At 40.7% G+C, this 24534-nt stretch overlaps 1 protein-coding gene across 17 annotated transcripts; it reads right to left on the bottom strand.

Annotated features, from left to right (window-relative positions):
- Positions 1 to 1023: 1023 nt before the first annotated feature.
- FAM111A (FAM111 trypsin like peptidase A) lies at positions 1024 to 24085 on the bottom strand. Of its 17 annotated transcripts, XM_037004365.2 has the most exons (8): positions 23892 to 24085; positions 11554 to 12556; positions 10934 to 11059; positions 10507 to 10717; positions 9737 to 9766; positions 8195 to 8313; positions 7786 to 7903; positions 1024 to 5621 (listed from the first exon to the last, which is right to left on the bottom strand). In XM_037004365.2, exons 7-8 carry the CDS (start codon positions 7864 to 7866, stop codon positions 3894 to 3896), a joined length of 1809 nt encoding a protein of 602 aa, XP_036860260.2. In that variant the 5' UTR covers positions 7867 to 7903; positions 8195 to 8313; positions 9737 to 9766; positions 10507 to 10717; positions 10934 to 11059; positions 11554 to 12556; positions 23892 to 24085; the 3' UTR covers positions 1024 to 3893. The 17 variants fall into 17 exon arrangements, with proteins under 17 accessions (XP_036860260.2, XP_036860261.2, XP_036860267.2 ...); XM_037004366.2 differs by lacking the exon at positions 23892 to 24085 and having other exon boundaries at positions 10507 to 10670; positions 11554 to 12547; XM_037004372.2 differs by lacking the exons at positions 10934 to 11059; positions 23892 to 24085 and having other exon boundaries at positions 10554 to 10670; positions 11554 to 12547.
- Between the last annotated feature and the right edge of the window lie 449 nt (positions 24086 to 24534).

The following is a 24534-nucleotide window of genomic DNA, read 5'->3' on the forward strand; positions in this document are numbered from 1 at the left end:
TGAATGACTGAAAGGGAACAGAAAGGAACTGTTTTGTTTTGTTTTGTTTTTTTTCTATCTGTGCCCAATGTTAGCTTTTAACTTGATAATTCTCTGTGATGGCATCAGATATTAAACATGGCAGAATACTTCAGCAAAACAAAAACACGTGGTGATAGGATTCGCTTATAGCATAACTCGCAGGACAGTGAATATGCAGATGACTTGCAATTATGTAATCAAAGTTGAAACATACACTTTATGATAAGTACTGCATTATAATCTAGCTATCAGTGATAATTTGATTATATAAAGTGTTGTACTATATGCATGTGTGTGCTGGTCCTTACTTCCCTTATAAAGCTGAGAACTATTTTTCCCAGAATCCCTGTGTGTTCTGAGTTAGCATTTGCCAATGAGAAAAAATCATAAGAAACTTAGAAGGTGGAAACGAAGAGGTAGTCATTATTGGAAGATCATGGCAGTCAGACAGGGCTTTGTAGTATCTCTACAAGCTTCCACGTGTAGGTTGTGCCTGATGCAGAACCTTTACAAACCCTTTGTAAGTTACTAGTTCACCATCATGGTGATGAGATATGGCAACCTCTCTCTCCCTTTCAATGCTTTCAGCTGACATCCTCTAGCAGCAGTCTTACACATCTCTTTCCCTGCTTGTCCCACACTCACATAACCCCAATTCCTAAGTAAGCACCTCATTCTTACAATATTTATAGCATCTTTATTCTCTTGACAGAATATAGACTGATGCTATATGTACATACCCTAGACATCCAAGACAGCTCCAGTTTCATGAATAAACCCCAAACTCCCCCAAAGAATAGCAGACATTTCAACAATAGTAGGATGATTAAAGTCCAAAAGACTCTCATTCATCTTTGGTGGGAATGCAAAACAGCTCAGCTACACTGGAAGACAGTTTGGCAGATTCTTACAAAGTAAAACATCATTTAACCATACAGTCCAGTAATCACACTCTTGGGAATTTATCTAATTGAGTTGAAAATAATGTTCACACAAAAATCCTTATGCCAATGTTTATAGCAGCTTTATTCACAATCACCAAAAATGGAATCAATTAAGATATCTCAGGAGGTGAATGTATAAACAAGCTGTGGTATATCAACACAATGGACTATTACGCAGTGATAAAAACTAATGAGCTATCAAGCCACAAAAAGACACAGAGGAATGTGAACTGTGTACTTTAAAGTGAAAGAAGTCAATTGGAAAAGGCTACATACTACATAACTCCACCTATGTGACCTTCTGGAAAAAGCAGAACTATAAAAACAGTTCAAAAGTTCAGTGGTCACTAGGGGTTCAGGGGAGGGGGAGGGATAAGTAGGTGAAGCACAGGGGAATCTTAAGGTGGAAAAACAATTCTGTACATATTGTAATGGTGTATACATGATATTAGGCATTTGTTAAGATCCACAGAATGTACAGCATGAGGAGAGAAGCTTAGTGTATGCACATTTAAAAAAAAATCACCTAGGAGACTGAGGGATCAAAGGAAAGAATGGGAGCTGAGAAGAGACATATGACAAATGTATGAAACAAACTTACTGAAGGTGGGGAGGGAAAAAGCACTGACCCGGGTAGCTCTGGGAATGAGTTCCTAAGATTAGAGGCAAAGGAAACTGCACAGAAACACTGAGCTCTAGTTGATAAAGTTATTTCCCATCCCAGTACAAGTGAACAATTATGATACTGCTGTACATATATGTATACTGGAACTAAACAATTAAGTAAATACGTGGTGGATGGTAGGAGCGAATTCTCACAGTTGGCCTGGCTGATCCATGTGTGGTGATGGACTAAAGCTGGGACACCTGTAAGAATGGTTTCATTTATCACACATACAGATGGTTACAGATACAAATGTTCGTAGGTATGTGTATATACATAATGCCCCCCTATCTGTGGGAGACGCATTCCAAGATCCCCAGTGGATGCCTAAAACCACAGATAGTGCTGAACCCTATGTATACACTATGTTTTTTCCTATGCATACATACCTATGATAAAGTGTCATTTATAAATTAGGCACAGTAAGAGATTAACAATAAAATAAAAACAATTATAACAATATATTGCAGTAAAAGTGATGTGAATATGGTCTACCTCTTTCTCTTGTTCTTGAAACACCTTACTGTTCTGTCATCATCCTTCTTATGATGACATGAGATGATAAAATGACTATGAGATAAGGTGAAGCAACGTGAATGATGGAGGCATTGTGATTTGGGCTATGATTGACCTTCTGGTCATAGGACAGATGAGGCTCACCCTAGCATGGGTCGTGGGAACCACAAAAAGCTGAACTTCAGATAAGGGGGGACTACTGTACATGAGTTAGATACACACATGTATTTCTTTGCTCTGTCAGCTGAGAAGGCCTAGAAGAAATACCCCAATAGCAACAAGCATACCTAGGGTCCGGATCTTGGTAACCAATACTATTCTCCTTTAGAAGGAACCAAAGCTTCCTGGAGAAATGGCTAATTTTAGGAGTGAGGCAGGAAATATACCCCAAAAGTCTGTGGTATCCTGTAGTGTCAGAACTAAGGAAGTGCTCAAAAACCAAAGAAACAACAATAACACACTGATGCAGGTATGTCACAGGGGCCTCTGAAAGTGCTCCCGCAGACCAAAGCTGGAACAGTTTGAGCATCTCAGTAAAGTAGTACTGGTTTATAACCAAAGTATAGTTATGAGTCCACACCGATACACATGAATGGGAGAGAAGAGACAAATCTCCCAGAAGAATGACTGAGAATAAGTTGTGCAGATATTCTAAGAGGCCTAATGAGGAAGAGAAGCCATAACTCTCCACCCTGTAAGTGTGAACTTCGAATGACTTCCTTCCAAAAAGTACATAGAGGAGGGGAAAGGTTAACTGCACAGTAGAGAAACCTGATAAGCCCCACTTTGGCTCAGGGACCCAGGACAACCCAAATCATGTTGACAGAATGTATCCCTGGGGTGGTATGGTAAGAATGGGGTTTTGCCTCTTTGGTTTTTCCCTTCAAAACCCACAGCCCCAGTCTAATCATGAGAAAAATATCAGACACGTTCCAGGAGAAGGGCACCCTACGAAGTACCTGATGTGTGTGCTCTCTGACCACCAAGGGCATCCAAAACAAGAAAAGCCGAGAAACTGTCACAGCCAACAGAAGCCTGACGGGATGTGACAACTAAATGTCACGTGGGACGTTGGGTGGAACTCCGATCGCAGAAAGGATATTGGGTAAAAACTAAGGAAATATGAATAAAGTAATGTGATTTTTAAGGTATCCCATTTGCCCTAATAGCTTTTAAATGTGGGGAGAGTGGATATTACCCTCTGAGTTTCAGGATGCATATATCCTGAGTTTTTAGTAATATGAGGATTTGGGAAATTCTGAAAGCTTTGTTTGAGATCATTTCCAATCAAGCCTTTAGCTCCTCAGTTAAGATTAACTGCATACCTAAATTGTGCTATTGATTAACCCACACATTGTCTAAACACTTACTTTCCACCTGCCAGACATTAGGGGTAATGGCAAGTCGTGGGCCCTACCCTCAAAAAACTAACTTAGGGGAAGATACTCAAGATGATAAAAACCAATAGTTAGCCTTTAACTGCCATATGACTAATTATTACTTAATCTTATCACTATTCACATTGCTTGACTTTAGTGGAATAATAGCCCACTTCATAAAGATGCTAAGACTTCCGTCTTCACGTGCTTAGGAAAAAAGTTTGGTGCATAGGATGTAGTCAATAATAGTAATTGTTATTTTTAAATGAAATTCATCATTTTAGATTTAAAAACTCTATTCGTCTATAGAATAGCAACTCCATAGGAAATTCCCTAAATGCCAGCAATTAGACTGAACTCTCACCATCCTCAATCCTCCTCACTCAGCATTTCTGCATCCTGCTGATTTATACATACTTCCGTATACCAAGTTCCATAGTTTTGCTTAATATCAAAGAGGATGGATTCCATAGTGGAACCAAACTCAATGATACTAGAAATCCCGTTTTGGTACAGATAAGGGAAGCCAGCAGTATGCATGGCCACCAATGAACCTTTTGAATCAAACACCGGGGAGCCAGAAGCCCCAAAGTAAAAAGTGGTGTCATAGGTAATCACATCAGGGTTGTGCATCACTTCTTGGAAACTTCTTTGAGTGTGCATATGGATATACTGCTGACCAAAATTGCAACCCTCCTCTTCTCTAGCCTGAAGATGTTCCTGAAATTTCTTTTCTCGCTGACCCAGAGAGATCACAGCACAAGCGTCAGTAGACTTTGGTTCTCCATATGGGTGGCCAATAATATAAACCAACCCCGTAAGTGGTGTAGGAGCAATCCCATTATATAGTCCCAAAGGTACCCGCTGTCCATTTTCCTTCAGTTTCAGAACAGCGTAATCAAGAGTTACACCAGATATCTCAAACCAAGGTTCAAGAAAAAAACAGTTCTCCTCTTTTTCGGGGAGATCTTCATAACTGAATGTCACCTTTACACATTGACCAATCATGTCTGCCCACCTACTTGTCTCTATCCCTTCTCCCACAACGTAATTTATTACATGCCGACAAGTGAAAATGAACAACCCTGTAAAAACATAGCAGGTGGCAGAACCCTTATTCCCATTGTTGTCCCATGATATGCACCCAACTGAGTCACTGAGATGAGAAAGAAATTTGTGGACTTTAACCAGAGTAGAGTTTTTTGTCAGTTTCCCAAAATTTGCTTTCTGCAGTTTAAATAACGAAGCTTTGTTCTTTTTTTTCTCCATTTCTTTCTTGAAGTTTTCTCTGATTTTTTCACTTTCTCTTTTCAAACTGGGGTACTGGTCCACAATTTCTTCTCTCAACACACAGGTGTTCCTTTTCTCTGACAGGGGCTCCCGAGCGGCTCCTGCCCTAGAGCTCATTCTTCTCTCAGCCTCCACCTCAAAGAGCTTGCCCTCCAAGTCATCGACCGGCTGTGTGTTCTCTAAAATGGAGTCCAGGTTTTTAATGAGTTTCCAGTCATCACGCTCCAGAAAGGAAAGAAGTCTGCCATCCTTGCACAGAGCGTCCTTGATGGTTTCTCCTTTGAAAGCGTAGATGCACAGTTTGCAGCCTTGCCGGTGAAGCTGCCTGAGCTTCACGATCCTTTTTTTCCTCTTCTCAATGGCATGAATGTAAAACTTGACACAGTCGGTAGAGGCCAGGTCATGCCGGCCAAACGCCTGGTTCCCTTCTCTCTGCTCACTTTTATTTCGGGCAAATGTGATTAGCACGTGGCAGCTTTCCGGAAAACATCGGAGGGGCATTCCAAGGTTTATGTAACCTTCAATTCCTTCTGTGCCACGCACGAGCATTTCTTTGCCCTGCTGAGTCTCCATCTCTTTCTTGATAGCCGTGAGAGTGTTGAGTGCCCCGTATAAACTGCCCCTTCCGCCATGTGTGAGCACGTGCTTCCTGTGGTTTACATCCAAGGTGATGTAAATGGTCTTATTCAGGGGCACCGTCTGGTCTTTGGGTCCTTGAGCTTGGATGTTAGTTACATCTGTTAGACCTTCTTTAGAGTCTGTCTTCTTCTGAGAAACACTGGAATCATTCTGTTGCTTTTTAGTGACCTAAAAATCATTCAACACTTTAAACTCTGAATGCAACCTTAGTCTTCTGTTTCTCTTTTTGGGATGCAATTTACAAAATTTCTATAGGAAACTCAGAACCAATCTCCAAAGGCCAATGAATAAAAGGAAATCAGAATTTAGTTGGGATTCACAATTAAGGTGAGTTTCCTGTCCCATTACTCAGATAAGCTCTTAATACTACGAAACTAGCACTTTTTTTTCCCCTGAGAAATATGAGAAAAGAAACACAACTTTTTTTTCCAGGTGCCTAAAAAAGTAGAGGTGCCTAAAAGTCTACCAGCTCTCTCATAGTGTTATTTCACATCGTGTCTATTTTCAGCTATATAATTTTTACTTTTTCCAAACACAAGTGATTGCACCAAAAATGTTTTTAAAGCACCAAATAAGTTACCATTCTTCAGCAAGAGTATGTCACCACAGCTTATGATCCGACATTAAATGTTAAATGAAACCATCACTAGTTAACTAATCATCTGGCCATGATAGTATAGTTATTTCTAATAATGACAGCCTTGATTCACCCAGCATCTATCATACAAAGAACTCAAATCTATTCCTCTATTATAGCCATTAATCCCCAAATTCTATGAAATGAAGAGGAACAAATAAGGCCAATCTCTCCTTTTTGAGGGAGAAACTGAGGTACAGAAAGTTGTCCCTGTAAGTGCTTTTCTTAGGGTCATATAATAACACTGACAGAAGTGACTGTCAGAACTGCAACATTCAGTCCAAATATTTTTCCCATTTGACTGTGTATTCCTATTTTTTTTTTGTAAAATGTTATATCTGTGATTCCCATTTTTATAGGGCATTATCTTAAAAACCAGGGGCCATGGGAGAGGAGAGGAATTATGTATGGAGGACTAATCAAGTAGCAGAAATTCAGTGACAGCTTAAGAGCACCTGATTCCTATGTCCAGGACAGTTTCCCCAGGTCATAGTCATCATGGTACAGGTGTCAACAGATAGGGCTTCATTTGCCAGCAATGTCAATTGCAGGTAGTGGGAATAACAATGACAGGATGGGTGTAAATTAAGTGTAACTTCATGTGTGACAATGCCTAGCACAGTGACTGGCACATTAATAGGTTAACTTTTATTTTCCTTCTTCATAATGGTACTAATATTCTGGATCACAAAAAGGGAACATAAGGTAATATAAATATATTCTGGGCATACATACGAACTGTCAAAGAGCATCCCTTCAGCCTAATGCTGTCAGAAAAATCTTTGTCACACATCCCACCAGAACTCTGTAACAGGTTTCCCACTTTTCATAGGACTCTTGAGCAGATAGAGACACTTTTAAAAGGGGAATGGGAGTGATACGTGGTTATTAGTTCACTCTGTCATGGAGTAGGACAGAGAGGGACACAGCTAGGCTTGTCTTGGCTTTCTAGATATTGGGGTATTCTAGTTAGAACCAGAAAAAAAGGAAACAAGGTAAAGGTTTGGCTGTTGCATTCTCAAATGCTTGCCATTTCTCAGCCCTCTTGATAAATTCTGGGAGCATTTGAGACTCAGGAAAGGATACGATGGTTTGAGATGATAACAGCCCAGATAACAGAAAGACCCCTGACTTAATGTTCGTAAACTTAAGTCCAAACCTTCACTCCACTTCTGCCTTAAGCAACAGCTCACTTCACAAGCAACAGCTCGCTTCTCTCCTCATAAACAAATGGAGGATAATAAAATCCTCCCTGCCTACTTAACAAGACTATGCTGAGAGCAATTATTTTAAAAGTTGTTTTATAAACTATAAAGCACTGTAAAAATGTAGGTTCTTACTGCGATCAAATAGATCAGCCATATTTGGGATAGTAGGTATTTTCATACTAGGAAATAGTTTATTTTTATTCTTCAGTTTGCTGCAATACATTGTATTTGATTTTTGTTGTTCCGGAAGCGTTACAATAGCTTTTATTTAAATAAAAGCCTCTTGGATGTGGCCAAGATTTGTATTAAAATGCCCTTTCCCACAGCAACCCCCTGACATAGAAAGAATAAAATGGATGAGAAAGATTTAGCTTAATATTTCCAACGTACAATGAGCTAATTGCTGGCAGGAAGAACTATGAAACCCAGTGTCAAGGATAGCTAACACTAATGTTGATATATTTCATGAATAGTATTTCCAACATACCTGAGAAAAATAGTGCTCAATTTTCATATTACTTTTTACTTCAAATGAGACCTTCTGTGACCTGCGCTTCTTAGAGCTCATGGTGGCTTAAAGATGAATAGACAGTTCAGCTGAAACACTAATTTCAAAAAGGTTCAAGTTAGAGCAGTTATCTTCATAGCTATGAGTAACTGTACAGAGGATACGACTAATGGGGACCCCATATCCCACCTTTCCCCTTCGGCCCTTGCCTCAATCCCTCCAGAGATATTAACTTAGCAAGTAGACAGTTTATCCACTAACAATCATCACCTCAGCAATAAAAGCTCCCTTTTACAGAGCGCTGCATGTCAGATACCATACTAAATAGTTTAACTAAATCATGTCTAATTGCCAATCCCCAGATACCACGCAAAGTAGGTATACTTGCATTTTGCGGTTGAGGAAAATATCACTCAGAGAAGGAAGGTGACATGCCAGAGGCCTGGGCTATGGGGCAGAGATGGAATTCATAGGTAGGTATATAATATCCTCAGAAGGGTTTGCAGCCTGAGAATTTAAGAGTGTTCTAGTTACAGTGATGTTAAAATCTGGCCTCCATTTAAGATGGAGATGGCACAGGGGTGTTAAATTACAGAGAGACAGATGGGAAAAGAATCATAAAAGCAAAATAAACTTAGAATGCCTGGGAAGATAGGAACTTTAGTTGTGGCTTTGGTTTTTTGCTTAAAGAAGTATTTTCCCCTCTATCTTTCCTCTGAGGTCTCCACAGAAGAGAATGAAATGGAAATAAAATCCTCAGTAGTGATAAATCCCATTAGGATGAAGGTCATGAAGGACAGCAGCTGCCTTTCAGTATACCAGCATCTCACACAATGCCTGGCACATGGCAGCCCTCAATAAAGATACATTTATAAAGATACATCCAATGAATGGAGTATGCATAAGAGGCACTATGCTCTGTCCTAAATACTTTTCGTAAGTTACTTCATATACTTCTAACAACTTTGTGAAATAAGTATTATTAGTCCCATGTTACAGATAAAGAATTGGAACATCCTAAGAGATTCAACTATTTACTAAAGGTCACAAAGCCCCAGGGAGTATAATTGGGATGACTTAGGAACTTTTTCAAATAGGAAAAAAGAAGAAAAGAGAGAAAAGTATAAATGCACCTCCATATATGTATCACAGAGAGTTAGTAATTATTCATTTGTTTTGCAAATTTGCATCATCTTTTTTATTTTACTAGATTACAGTTAGAAACATCATGACATTTTACCCCAACTGTCACTTTTCATCTCTGAAAATTAAGGACTTTTCCCTAATCACAGTGTGAATTTATTTAAATCAAGATCCAATTGAGGCACACAAGTTGTTCTTAATTATTCTGTGTCTGAAGGCTCTTTTATTCTAGAAAAAAAACATTGATTTATTGAAGACCACAAAGAAATTCAGAGAATGATTCCCCCCTGGGTTGTCTCTTCATGTTGCTTTTCTTCTTCATGTTGTTATGCTCGAGCCTCTGTATTTCTTGTCAAGTGTAAGTTACCTAAAGACTATGCCTATTTTCCTAACCATCTGCTATGGAGCAGGAGCCCTGGCCTCATCCTTCCCGGGACTGAGCTATTTAGGAAACTTACTTCAGCGTTCCTGTTTGTAAAATGACTGCAGTGATTCCAAATGAGGTCATGAATATTTAAGTATTGTATCAATGCTACTTTTTATAAGAACACTTGGGTTCAAATATCAGGTTACCATGGACTAGCTGCACGACCTTGGGCATATTAATTAAGTACTCTTTGCCTCATTATGCACACTTCTAAGATGGGAGGAGTGATAGAATCAGCCTCCAGTGCTGAGAAGATTAAAAAATACAACGCATGCAAAGCCTTTATAACAGTGCCGGGGACCCAGCCAGTTGCCCAGTAAACATTACTGCTATGACCGTTTTCAGTGTCTGTATACTTACCGCAGGGATGCGTTTTAAACAGCAGAGAACCTGGGGAAATAAAAACAGATACATATAACTAGGAGGTGGGCAGGACTTTAAGATCCTTGAAGGTAAGAACTTAATGCCAACAACTAAGGGAATCTGGGGCCTCAAGTGTGTCTGTGGATGATGATCCATCTTACGGAGAGAGGACCCCAAGCGCTTCAAGGGGTGATTATTACACAGGGAACCAAAAAGGGAACATAAAAAGGGCAGGGGAAATGGGGATTTTGCACGGTACTGGGATGAACTTGAACAGTCACAGTGGGAAGGGAGAGAGGCTAAGAAACCTCGCGGGTATCCTCCCCCGGCCCTGTCCCCTCCCTCTCCGCCTTCTCGCTCCTCTCTGGGCCTCGCCCGCTGGCCAGGCGCGGGGGAAGGCTGCTGAGCGGCAGCGATCCGCCCTCGGCGGACCGAGGCCGCGTGCAAGTCGCCTGCGCCACCGCCCGCACACAGCGTGACCAGGGGCAGCCACTGCGGTAAAAGCCAGCCGGCTGCCCGCCCCGCGGGCCGTCCAGGCGCCGCGCGCGCCGAGGCCGGTCCTCCCCGGGGCAGCGCAGGCCTCGGAGCCCCGCGGAGACCGCGCGAGGACGCGCGCCGCGAGCTCGGGCGCGCAGGAAGGGCTGCGGCTGCGGCGGCACGGTTTGAAAAGCCCTTCCGCCTTGGACGCATCGCTGCTCAGCCGGCCCAGTAAATGAGTTACTTTTATTTTCACATCCGCCTGGCTTCTTCCAGCCTCGGCCTCCTACCCATTCTCCCAACGCCGTCCCTCTAGGTCCTTCACTTCCTTGGACACCTGGGGAAGCGGGCCTGCGGCTGGCCCCGTAGTGAATCCTGATGATGTGTTGTTTCAGACAGTCCCTCCGGCCTGAAACGGGACCTTCCGCACTTCCCCGTCGCCGCGGCCTGCTTTCTGAGAAACAGACAACGGGAGCCTATGCCTCTTCCCTGTGGACTTTTCTTTAACATAAGTACAACAAACAAGGAGAGAGACGCATTGTAATATTGCAATAAAGCAGATTGTCACCAAGCATGAGGCCTTTTCAAGTTTTGATTAGATAATCAAAAAGATTCCTTAAAAGGCTTCTTCCCTCCCAGCGTAAAATAAGCTCAGCTCGTAGGGAGCTCAACAAAAGTACCTGGGGTTCAACCAAACGCAAGATCTACTTTCCCCACCTTTGCGTTCCAAGAGCGCCCGATGCAGAGGTTGAAGGGACTCAGAGGAACACAGTGATTCCCTGATTTAAGGGTGTTGGGTTGCGCGGCAGCAGAAAGTGACCAGGTCTCGAAGAATGTCAAGCGCTGGCTCCCAGAAAATTCACCATAACAACCCGTCGATAAGACAGAGCTAAGTTACTGCTTGCTGAGATTATGGAGGGCAATAACTTGGCAGAATTTTGTTGGTGTGTCGGGGGTGGGAGGGAAAGGTTGGGCAGTTTAGTGAGATTTTGAGGTCTGGTTTAAGGTCGGTCTTTAAAATAGGGGATTGGTTAGGACAGAGTATAAGCATTGGGTAATAGTTTAGGGTTGGTGCACTAAACGGCCCAACCTTTCCCTCCCACCCCCGACACACAACCAAAATTCTGCCAAGTTATTGCCCTCCATAATCTCAGCAAGGAACTTCACGTTTCTTTTTATGTTTCCAGAAACAGACCTAGGGCCCCCTTTCAGAACGACGGCAGGTGTAAGGTCCTCTGTCCCCCTCCCGGAGTCTGAGGTTTTCCTGAGTCATGCTTCTTCCAGTGAATTTCCCCACAAAACTCCCGATCAGCCCCAGGACCACAGGGGTAACTCACCTAAGAGGAGAGTCCTTCCCGTACCGAGCTGTCACTCGCCTGCACTTGGCGACTTCTGGGGAAACGTTTTCCTCCAGCGACGGACCCCTCACTCGGAGGAAACCGCGGCCAATGGGCGCAAAGATCCTGCACTCTGAGTGTTCTCATTGGATAGTAAACTCCTAGCGAGGAAGCTGATTGGCTTCTAGCCAACGCCGGGAAGGGCCAGTGTGGACCCATTCGGCAGCAGGGCAGCTAGGCTCGGGCGGGAATGGGGAGCTCGTGCCCTTTCCTCCAAAAGCGTTCATCGTCGCGGCGGCAGGACCCTGCCCCACTGCTCCGCGGCTTGCTGCCATCAAAGCCTGCTTGCTTCATCTCTCCTCCCTCCCGAGTCCTACCTGGGGGATGGGGTGGGCTGGGCTGGGCTTGAGAGCGCCCCGGCGCAGGTGGCGCAGGAACGCTGACGGCCAGGCCACTGCGGCGGCTCAGCCCTGAGCGCGGGAACCCGCTGTGGCAGGCCGGGGGGATGAGGGGGGAGCGGAAACGTGGCTGCCGGGTGCTCTGCGTCCCCGCTTGGAGAGGCGGGGAGGAGACGCGGAGGCACTAGCCCAGCGTCTGCAGGTTGTCACCTATGCGGCGCCCAGGAGGCACTGCAGGTATGTGGGAGGAGGGACATTGGGCGACTCAGGCTTTTCCCGGGGTGGCATTCCCAGCAGAAAGGACAGGCCCTACAACTATGGTAATCAGGAAGAAGCCGCGAATGCAGGCAGGTGAACGGCCGTGTCACAACTCCATTCCCCAAAACGTCCATCCAATTGTGCAGAAGTTTACAGTCCGGATGAAGATGATGATATGGACTCCAGGAATATACGTTTCACAGTTGAGCAAGAACGGAAAGGGCTTGCTTGCAAAGGCAGTTTTCTATAAGGATCTATATCAAGCCCTAATGTTCATACAGTACACCCAAAGTAGCTAAATTACTGCTTCCCCTTCTGTGGGTTCTCTGGGGTTTGACGGAAGTAACCTTTAAAAACGGAAGAACAAAAACACCAAATTGTTAGAAAAAGTCACCACTTACTATCACTCTGAATCATTAGACTTTCCATGCCCTTGAATTAGCATTTGGCTAATTTTTTTTTTCATTGTGGACTGATGCTGTAAAAATTTCAGTGACAATCAAGAGATGGTAAAGAACACCAGGGTTGAAGTTGCCCAACAAAATGAGCTATCCTGGTGTGGAGAGCTACCCTGTGACTCCCAAGCATTGAACAGCATCCTGCCGTCGTTCAGGCTGACTTGCTGGCATTTGATAGGCTTTTGAGATATTGCCTGGCATTTAAGAAATGGATCTCAGAAAGCCACGAAGAAGAGTGAAGTTGTCCTTTTTGAAACACTAGTAATGTTGAGGCCAGTATATGTGAAGATACTATGTAGTAAGAAGACCTATGATGACAGAATTAATGCAAGTGGTTAGTCCACTAAGAATGTATTTATGCAGATGTGAAATGTTTTCAGTGTGTAAACAGAGTAGTGATTTAATAGGCACAATCAACACTTTCTAAAATATGCTGTTAAGAATTCAACATGTTAATATTTTGTTTCTATTGAATTATTAGCAGCACAAGAATTAAGTAAAAGGTTACTATTACAGAAACTATAAAATGTGTTTCTATGCATCAGTGCAACACCTGTTCAACTAAAACTACTATGTACCAAGATAGCTATCATGTATTTTTTTAATCTTCTATAACTTTGTGTAATTTTAATTATCTTTATTTTAAAAACATTTCTGGCTTATGAAGTTATGTGTTGGCTTATTGTGGAAAGGGTATAAAATAACAATTAATTCTTAAACCTTAAATATATTTGCAATAAAATACATTTGGCTTAAGGAAAAATCAACTTTTTTCAGTGCAAGATTACTGTCACACTTTTTCTTCCTCATCCCTACATCTTTACCATCTGTATGACTAAAAAGCCTTACTTTTTTCTTTTTAAAGTTCAAAACTGACATTCCTTTTTCTGTATAAACTTTGGTTACTGGTTTTTCTTCACATTTCAGACAAAATGAAACCTTAATTTCAAAGTTACAAAAGATAGCTAGTGAGATCTAAACCAAATAAAATTCTCATTCTCAACACAACAGATCAAGCAAGTTTTAACAAGCTATTTGACCATTAAACTTATTTGTTAAATTTTAGCCCCCGCTTTTTATTTTTTGTCTTCTAAATACCAGAATTCATATCATTACTGTGAAACTCTTCTTCTAAAAGAATAGTTGGGTTCCTTGTCAATGAGCCATCAGTCTATGTCTTCATTCCTAGACTAGATCTACCAGGGACAAGTCTTCTAACATTAGCCCCAAAGGGTTTTTTCTCTTCCATATTTCATTTTCAATCACTGGGCGGTTTTTTTCAGGGGGGTGGGGCACACTTCTTCCTTGATGGGAAGAAATTAATTTTTATGTGCAAGGTCAAACATAAAGGTAACAGTATGGGATGAATTCATTAGGGTGTCCAAGTTCATGCCCCTCACCTCATGACATGTCCATAAGTCTAGAGACAAGGTTTTGAGACAGGAAAAGTGACTATTTAGAAAGCCAGGAGACAAAGAAAGTGGACTAATGTACTAACTACCATCTTAAGTCAGGGTTGATTGCAAGAGTCTTTTATGTTAGTGAAAAGGGGAACAGGAAGGGCAGCAGGTTAGGGGGCGACTGACAATTGCAGACATCTGGGTGCCAGTGAGGGCCTGAGAAGGCTGAGAAACTCCAGGCTCTTGGTTAGTTTGACCCTTGCTGACCAAGGTCTGGTCATGGTGCTCCTACACGTCTTTGACAAGGGCAATCATTATTTTCATACATAGTTCCCTATCTCCTGGAGGAGGCCAGGTTAGGGTTAAGGAGCTATTTGCAGAAATCTCAAACTGTGAGCAAAATTCCTTTTGATTTTCAACAAGGCTGTCTGCAGGGCTTCAGGGCTGAGCAGAAACCCTTTTCCCTTTGTTTCCTTTTGGCCCAAAGGTTAAGACAGCAAAGGAGACAAATTTAGTATGGAAGCAGAGATGCCACTTTTTCACTCAGTTACAGATTTTCTTCTACATGTATACACACCATTTTATTTCCTGACACTTGCTTTTTATGTAGCAAAAGAGTTAAGAGCAAAATGGATTCAACACAGTATCATTTTTAAAAATTATTCCTGTTTATTATTCTGCTACATAAATTAATTCTGTAAATATATTCCAAAGTTACAACCTATGTGATGTTTTGGAAAATATGTAAGAACAACTCTATCATGGCTTTCCCTCGGTTTATACGACACTGTGGTCTATATACAGTAATTCTGATCGGTTACTCATATATTCTATGAGGAATTTTATTATAGGAAGCAGATATCAACAATAATCTGCATGGGTTTAATTATGCTATGCATAATTATGCTGTGTCTATATACAGTAATTCTGATCGGTTACTCATATATTCTATGAGGAATTTTATTATAGGAAGCAGATATCAACAATAATCTGCATGGGTTTAATTATGCTATGCGGAGAATGTTTATGGTCACTCTTGAATATGAAACCCTGTCTAAATAATCTTAATTAGATAATGTATCTGTAAGACATTATATAAAATGTAAAAGTATAACTCCATTCTCACTCTTTTGCTATTAATCTTTTTGCAAGGTCTTCTTGTAGGAAAAGATGTTACCATACATGGAGATGCCTTGTTTTCCATTTTTAATTCACTTTTTTAAAAAGGCCATGACTTCTCTGTAAAAACAAAACAAAAAAATTAGTCAAAATTCTAGGTTCATCATACTCTATACAAGTGTATTTTTGTTGCTCTAATTCTTTTGCGTGCTAAATGTTTGCATATATTTTATGTGCCCCTATAAACCCTAATTAATTCTTAATTGTTGAAATCAATGTAAGTAAATACCTGTTTGATAAAGCAAGATGTGTGATCAAGATAAAAATACAAGTGTTATTGGTGTATACAATTTTTCTTATACTCCCTTTTGTAAGTAATTTTACAATGGGGAAAGAGGGTGGCATTCCTTGGCAAAGCTAACTTGGCTGTTTGACTGCTTTTATTTATGGGCTCACACTTATTTCTACCCAAGTATGGGGTTAGGAGGATGTAAGAGGCAAATAAAATCTGCTGAGAAACTACTTTGAGCTCCCTTTTGTGCTTCCTACATGTATGTGCCTGTTTCATTTAATATTCTCAATAACCCTGTGGAGAAGGTATGATCATCTTCCCTGTTTTACAAATCAAAGGTGTAGCAAATTCTTTTTTTTACACTGAAGCATCATTGATATACAATCTTATATTGGTTTCAGATATACAACACAGTGGTTCAACAGTTACCCATATTAAATCTTTACCCCCTTTACCTCCTTTGGTTTGTCAACATAGAAATATATTACAGAATAATTGACTATATTCCACATGCTGTACTACGTCCCCATGACCAACTCATATAATGACTGGGGATTTCTGTGCCCCTTTATCTCCCACACACTTCCTACTCCACCACCCCAAGCCCCCAGACCATGATAACCACCGGTCACTTCTCAGTGTCTATGAGTCTACTGCTATTTTGTTTCATCTGTTCTGCTTTGTTTTTATACTCCACAAATAAGTGAAATCATATGGTATTTGTCTTTCTCTGGCTGGTTTATTTCACTGAGAATAATACCCTCTAGATATTTGCAACCCATGTTACAAATGGTAGGATTTGTTTTCTTCTTATGACTGAATAATATTCCATTGTGTATATGTACCACATCTTCTTTATCCATTCATCTGCTGATGGACACTTAGGTTGCTTCCATTTCTTGGCTATTGTAAATAGTGTTGCAATAAACAGGGGTGTATATGTCTTTTTGAATCTGAGAACTTGTTTTCTTTGGGTAAATTCTTAGGAGTGGAATTACTGGGTCACATGGGATTTCTATTTTCAGTTTCTGAGGAACCTCCATACTGCTTTCCACAATAATTGAAATAATTTACATTCCCACCAACAGTGTAGGAGGGTTCCCATTTCTCTGCATCCTTGCCAACACTCGCTGTCTCTTGCATTTTGGATAGTGGCCATTTACAGGTGTGAGGTGATATTTCATTGTGGTTTTTATTTGCATTTCCCTGATGATTAATGATGTGGAGAATCTTTTCATGTGCCTTGTTGGCCATCTGCATTTCTTCTTTGGTGAAATGTCTGTTCAGTTCCTCCCCCCATTTTTAATCTGTTTACTTGTTGTTTGGGTGTTGAGGTATATGAGTTCTTTATATATTTTGAATGTTAACCCCTTATCAGATAAATCATTTACAAATATATTCTCCCATACTATAGGTTGCCTTTTTTCTCTGCTGATGATGTCCTTTGCTGTACAGAAGCTTTTTAGTTTGATGTAGTCCCACTTGTCCACTTCTGCTTTTGTTCCCCTAGCCTGAGGAGAACTGTCCAGGAAAAAATTGCTCATACTTAAGGTTCAGGAGATTTTTGCCTATGTTTTCTTCTAAGAGTTTTATGGTTTCATGTCTTACATTCAAGTCTTTGTTTCATTTTGAGTTTACTTTTGTGTATCAAGTTAGACAGTAATCCAGTTTCATTCACCAATAATTTAAGGGGCTGTCTTTACATTGTATATTCATGGCTTCCATTTTATACATGGTTCCTTTACTTTATATTAATTGACCAAATATATTTGGATTTATATCTGGGCTCTCTATTCTGTTCCATTGATCTATGGGTATCTTCTTGTGCCAGTGCCAAATTGGTTTGATTACTCTAGCTTTGTAATATAGCTTCAAGTTCAATATATTACAATATAGTGTAATTCCCCTAGCTTTGTTCTTCTTACTCAGGATTGCTTTGGCTATTCGGGGTTTTTTTTTGTGGTTCCATATGAATTTTAGAGCTATTTGTTCTAGTTCATTGAAAAATGCTGTTGATATTTTTATAGGGATTGCATTGATTCTGAAAATTGCTTTGGACAGGATGGCCATTCTGACAATATTAATTCTTCCTATCCATGAGCATGGGATATATTTGAATTTATTTGTGTCTTCTTTAATTTCTCTCATGAGTGTCTTATAGTTTTCAGAGTACAGGTCTTTCACCTCTTTGGTTAGGTTTATTCCTAGGTATTTTATTCATCTTGAAGCAATTATAAATGGAGTTGTTTTCCTGATTTCTCTTACTCTTAGTTTGTTGTTAGTATATAGGAATACAACAGATTTCTGTGTGTTAATTTTGTATCCATCAACTTTTCTGAATCCATTTATTAATTCTAATAGTTTTTGTGCTGACATCTTTAGGGTTTTCTATGTATAATATCATGTCATCTGCAAATAGTGACAGTTTTACTTCTTCCTTACCAATTTGGTTGTATTTTATCTGTTTGTCTTACCTGATTGCCATGGCTAGGACCTCCAGTACTATGTTGAATAAAAGTGGTGAGACTGGACATCTGTGTCTTGTTCCTGATCTTAGAGGAAAAGCTTTCAGCTTTTCACCATTGAGTATGAGATTAGTTGTGGGTTTATATGGCCTTCTATATACCTATGCACCTTCCATACTTATTTTGTTGAGAGTTTTTATCATGGAAGATGTTGAATTTTGTGAGATGCCTTTTCACCATCTATTGAGATGATCAAATGGTTTTTATCCTTTGTTAATGTGGTGTATCAGATTGATTGACTTGCAAATCCTGCATCCTTGGAACAAATCCACTTGGTCATGATGGATATTCCTTTTGATATATTTTTAAATTCTGTTTGCTAATATTTTGTTGAGAATTTTTCCATCTATGTTCATCAGGGTTATTGGTCTATAATTTTTTTTGTAGTGTCTCTCTGGTTGTGGTATTAGAGTGATGTTGGTCTCATAGAATGAGTTTGGAAGTATTCCCCCCTCTTCTACTTTTTGGAATACTTTAAGAAGGATGGGTATTAACTCTTCTTTAAATGTTTGGTAAAATTCAGCTGTGAAGCAGTCTGGTACTGGACTTCTGTTCATTGGGAGTTTTCTGATTTCCAATTCAATTTCATTGCTGGTAGTTGTTCTGTTCAGATTTTCTGTTTCTTCCAGGGTCAGTCTTGGAAGGTTGTACTATTCTCGAATTTTGTCCATTTCTTGTAGGTTGTCCAATTTATTGGCATGCAATTTTTAATAGTATTTATGTGGTATCTGTTGTGACTATTCCTGCTTCGTTTCCAGTTTCTTTTATTTGTGTATTTGCTATTTTTATCTTGATAGGTCTGGCTAGAAGCTTATCTATTTTCTTTATTTTCTCAAAGAACCAGCCTTTGGTTTAATTTATTTTTTATATTTTTGAATTCTCCATTTTATTTATTTCTGCTCTGATCTTTCTAATGGCCCTCCTTCTACTAACTTTGGGTTTCATTTGTTCTTTTTTTAGTTTCTTTAATTATGAGTTTAGACCATTGATTTGGGATTGTTCTTGTTTCTTAAGGTAGGCCTTTATTGTTATCTACTTTCCTTTTAGTACTGCTTTTGCATCATCCCTCAAATTTTGTACACTAGAAGTTCAGTTTTCATTTCTTTCCATGTATTGCTCGATTTCTGTTTTAATTTGTTCATTGATCCATTGATTAATTAGAAACATGTTGTTTAGCCTCCATATGTTTATTGGCATTTTTGTTTTCTCTGTGTAATTTATTTCTAGTGTCACACCATTGTGTTCTGAGAAGTTGCTTGGTACAGTTTCAATATTTTTTAATTTATTGAGTCTCTTTTTGTCACCTAGTATGTCATTTATTCTGGAGAACATTCCATGTACACCTGAAAAAAAATGTGTATCCTGCTCCTTTGGGTGGAATGTTCTGTAGATGTCTTTTAAGTCCATCTGATCTAATGTATCATTCAGTGTCTCTGTTTCCTTATTTATTTTGCTGGTTGATCTATTGATGTGAATGGTGTGTTCAAGTCTCCTAAAATGAATGTGTTGCAATCTATTTCTCCCTTTAATTCTGTTGGTATTTGTTTTACATATTGAGGTGGTCCTATGTTGGGTGCATAGTTACTTATAATGGCTATATCCTCTTGTCAGACTGACCCCTTTGTCATGATGTAATGTCCTTCTTTGTCTCTTGTTACTTTCTTTATTCTGTAATCTGTTATGTCTGATATAAGTACTGCTGCTCTTGCTTTTTTCTCCCTATTGTTTGCATGAAATATCTTTTCCTGTCCCTTTACTTTTAGTTTATATATGTCTTTGAGTCTGAAATGAGTCTCTTGTGGGCAGCATATAGATGGGTCTTGTTTCTTTAGACATCTGCCACTCTTTGTCTTTTGATTGGTGCATTCAGTGTATTTACATTTAAGGTAATTATTGATAGGTATGTGCTTATTGCCATGTTATTGTTTTCTGTTTTTTTTCAAAGTTCCTCTCTTTTCTTTTCTTCCTCTCTCATACTCTTGTTACTCTTATACTCTTTCTTTAGTATTGTGACTGGAGTCCTCCTTTTAAACTTTTTGTGTATCTATTATAGGCTTTATGTTTGTCATTGCCATAAGGCTGAAGGATAGCTTCCTTACTATATAACAGTTCTATTAAGTTGATGATTGCTCTATTTCATACACAGTCTAAAAGTGTGTTCTTTTTTCTTCTTCCTCCGCACACTTTATTTATTAGATGTCATAATCTGCACTTTCTGTGTATAGTTGGTTTTACTACTTTTGTTTTGTTTTAATTTTTTACTTACTTAGTAAGTAATTGGTCTACTATCTTTGCTGTGGGTTTTTTTCCACTGGTGAAAATCACTTAGCCTTAGGAACATTTCCATCTACAGCAGTCCCTTTAACAAATCCTGTAATGCTGGTTTAGTGGTTATAAGTTCCTTGAGCCTTTGTTTATCAGGGAACTGTTTAATCTCAGCTTCAAATTTGAATGAAAATATTGCTGGGCTGGTTATTCTTGATTGAAGCTCCCTTTTTTTCAACACATTAAATATTTCATCCCACTCTCTTCTGGTCTTCAAGTTTCTGCTGAGAAGTCTGCTGATAGACTGATGGGGTTTCCTTATAAGTAATCTTTTGTCTCTGGTTGCTTTCAATTCTCTCCCCTTATCCTTAAACTTTGTCATTTTAATTATTATATGTCTGTGTTGTCTTCCTGGGGTTCCTTTGTTAGGGGTTCTCTGTACTTCCATGAACTGAGTGTCTATTTCTCTCCACAGATAGGGGAAGTTTTTTCCTCCTCAAAGAGACTTTCCATCCCTTTGTCTCTGACTTCTCCTTCTGGTACCCCTATTATGAGAATATTGTTTCAATTGGATTGGTCACACAGCTCTCTTACTATTCTTTATTTCCTAGAGATCCTTTTTTCTCTGTTCCTCAGCTTTGTTGTTTTCCTGTTCTCTAATTTCCATATCATTGACTGTCTCCTCTACTTCAAGCAATCTATTATTCATTCCCTCTATTGTATATTTCAGTTCTGTTACTGTATTCTTCAGCTCTGAATGGCTATATTTTAGATATTCTACATCTTTGTTGAAGTCCTCCCTGAGATCTTCTATACTTTTCTGCAGATCAGTGGTCATATTTATGACTTTTACTTTGAAATCTTTATTAAGAAGTTTGGTGATCTCTGTTTCATTTAGCCCTCTTTCTGGTGTCTTCTCCTGTAGTTTTGTTTGAAACATTCCTCTGCCTCCTCATTTTGTCAGGGTTTCTGTGTTTCTTTCTTTGTAGTAGCTGGATCTGCTATGCTTCCTGGTCTAGAGAGTACTGACTCTGTGAAAAGGTATCCTGTGGTGCCGAGAAGCTCAAGACTCTTTACAGTTCAGGGTCTGGTTCTCCTTTGCAGTGGAGCTCCAGTTGCTATTGGTGGGCAGTGGACAGGGCTGCCATTCTGTCTGTCTGCTGGAAGTGGTCTCAGTCCCTGTGGCTGGCAGTTTGCCTCAGAGGCCCTTTGTGATCAGAGTCATGGCTTCTGCTGGGACCATTGTGGGTGGAGTAGCCCTCTGCCTGCCCTGCAGTGATTGCAGGGCTGCTGGATTAATGGGTGATTTAGTTTTTGCATGGTTCTGGGACAGGGTGGGCCCAGTGAGCAGCACCATGCTTGGCTTCCAATAGGGAGGAAGGAGTTCTTGGTGTTGGCTACTGCAGGTGCCTCTGCAGTTGGGATGAGACAGGGCTAAGAAAGCTAGAAGAGCTACCCTCTGCCCGCCAGGCAGCAAAGTGTGATGCTATTGGGCTGAGTGAACTGGCCTGCTGACAGTGTGCAGGGAAGCACCTTAGGGCCAAGCCACCAGTGACGGGGGTGGACTGTTGCTTTTGAAAACATTTATTTTGATTTTCTGGGAATTTGGGGAACCCTAATTCTATTTTCCCTATTTATTGTGGAAAGTCCTTGCAGAACTGGAAGAACCAGATGTTGAGTGTGGGAAATTGTTCTCAAATCTTCACCCTTCCTTTTGCCCTGTGACTTGCAGTTCCTCCCTATCTCATTAGTATCAGGTGTGACCATGTGACTTGCTTTGGACAGTGAAATGTTCATAGAACTAAAACTTGCTGAACTTGGCCTTAGGAGCCACTGGCTCCTGTTATTTGCCTCTTGGGCTTCTGCCATCACCATGAAAAGAACATGCTCCTGCTAGTACTATCTCACCAAGTGGGGAGGCTTGGCTTAAATGAGTCAGTGATTGTAAAGATTGTCCAAATAGACTAGGCACAAATGCTCCATGAATGATAGCTGCTGTCACTGTTACTTCCTTTCTTACCATGAGGTTATTCTGTCTAGTGTATATCTGTCTAGAAGGCTGTGCACTAAGTCAAAAGTTGCACATAATTTTTAGGTTTGTGGGAATAAATGCCAAACTACTGAACAGAAAGGTTGTGGCAAAATGTTCTTCACCAGGAGAATGAGATGATGTTCATTTCATCTTGAAATCAGAAGTGTTGAGAGACCAGGATTCCTAAATTCAGAGCCATATTATATAGGTCTGTCCAAGACCAGGAAGGCAAAGCATCTCTACAAGGTAACACCTCATCAGGGACCTCGGCTTAGACTTTTATGTTGGGTGCCCATGCCACCAGGATTCTAGAGACTCTGAGGAAGAGGCTGCCAGCATGCTGGGCTCTTCCTCTTTCCCACATGACAGACAACTGCAACGCCCTGTGTAGTCACGGCCAGAATCTCGGGCACTGGTTGCCAGGAAGCTCAAAGGTGAGTAGACTGGAGTGACCTCTGGCTTCCCACTGTGCAGATCTCTCTGAGCAGGTGAACAGCTTCCAACCTGGCTGGGCAAGGATGGACATTTCTCCACCACCTTTCCCAGTCCCCACCTCCTGAGACTTGCACTTCCAAGAGGCGCTATTTTCCTCAACACTTGAAGGTGGTAGGGGTGGGGGAGCACCCTTTGTGTCTCAAAGAACAGATGGGAATCACATGCTCATTCACTATCTCCTGTTGCCCTTTCACCCCTTGGGTGCTTGACTCACTTTAATCTTTTTTAATACTCATATTTACCCCTTTGAGGCTAGGTGTAACTTTGCCCCCACCTCACAGATTAAGAACCAGGTGAATTTGCTAGCAGCCACAGAGCTCTTACAGGGAAAGAGAATTGTTTAAGAACATATTTTTAAAAAGTATTTTTGATATACAATCTTATATTAGTTCTAAGTACACAACACAGTGGTTCAACAGTTATCAATATTATTGGAGGGTTTGGGGTGGGTTGTGGGGAGAGTGTGGGGAATAAAAGAGCATGAGGACTCTCAATCATAATATATATTGGTCACGGGGATGGTAGTACAGGAAGTCTTTAACCTCAGAGCCTCACAGCATTTTTAAGGACCCTGCAGAGAGACTTTGGTCATCTTTTAGTTCTTTCATTTGCGAATCAAAGAGGTTGGCAATGATCAGTGACTCCCCAACTTAGTGTCTGTATTTTCAGTAACTAGGACAGTCTCTAAAATATACATATTTACAGGGGCTAGCCCAATACTCTAAGGGTCAGTCTTAATATCTTAACAGGTCTGGGATGAGGCACAGTAATTTGCATTTTTTAAATTCATCCTGGTGAGACATTCTGACTTAGACCATCTTTAAAGCCTTGCTAATTAACAAATAACAAACATCGCACAGCCTCTGTACCTGGCATTATTCTGTGCTGTTTACAAATTTTAAATCATCACAACACTTTTGAAAAGATGGTACAACTTTTATCACCCCCGTTTTGCAGAGGAGGAACCTGGCACCATGGCTTTTGTCTCTAGGAGTTGATTCCTTCCCTTGTTAGATCAGTCTTCGTGACCCCACCCCACCCCCCGTCACATGCACACACACACACACACACACACGCACACACGCACCTCTATTACCCTTTTATGGTGACCGTAGTGCTCCTAGACCCGCAGCCTCTGTGGATGAGCTCAGCACCAGCAGCTACCTTCCAGGACCTGGCCGGCGAGTGGAGCCACAAAGAACCGGGCAAGCGAGTGTGTCTTCTCCATTGGTGGAGTCCCGAGAACTGCCTGCAGATGGCGCCAGAGGATGAACCTGTGAAAAAAGAGGAGGGGAGGGTAGAGTGAAGATTGGCATCCTTCCTGCCCAATGGCAGCACAAGAGGGAGGTGGTTTACCCAATTCTGAGGCAGAGCTTGAGGCCTTTAGGAAACTGCTTTTCCTTTGCCGAGTGTTGGAGAAGCGGTAGAAACTTAGACTTTCTCTCCATGTGAACCTCCGAGATCCATCTTTAGGTCCAAGGGTAGTAGAACTGAGTCTGGCTTGGCCTGTTGGGGCTGCGGTCATAACCATAACTTAAGTTTACCATACTAACGATCCGTTTCATCTTTGCTGGGTAAACAAAGTCTCAAGTGTCCTCTTCTCCATTGCTCAAAATACTCTGGATTATTGTAAAAATGTATAGGGAATCTTGGCACATGGCTAGAGTCTCCTTTTATTAATGCAGACACCAAGTATGTCTGGCCATGAAAAGGAGAGAGCAAACCAGACCCTTAAATAT

This window comes from Manis javanica, chromosome 11, assembly GCF_040802235.1.
Source record: "Manis javanica isolate MJ-LG chromosome 11, MJ_LKY, whole genome shotgun sequence".
Classification (NCBI taxonomy): Eukaryota; Metazoa; Chordata; class Mammalia; order Pholidota; family Manidae; genus Manis; species Manis javanica.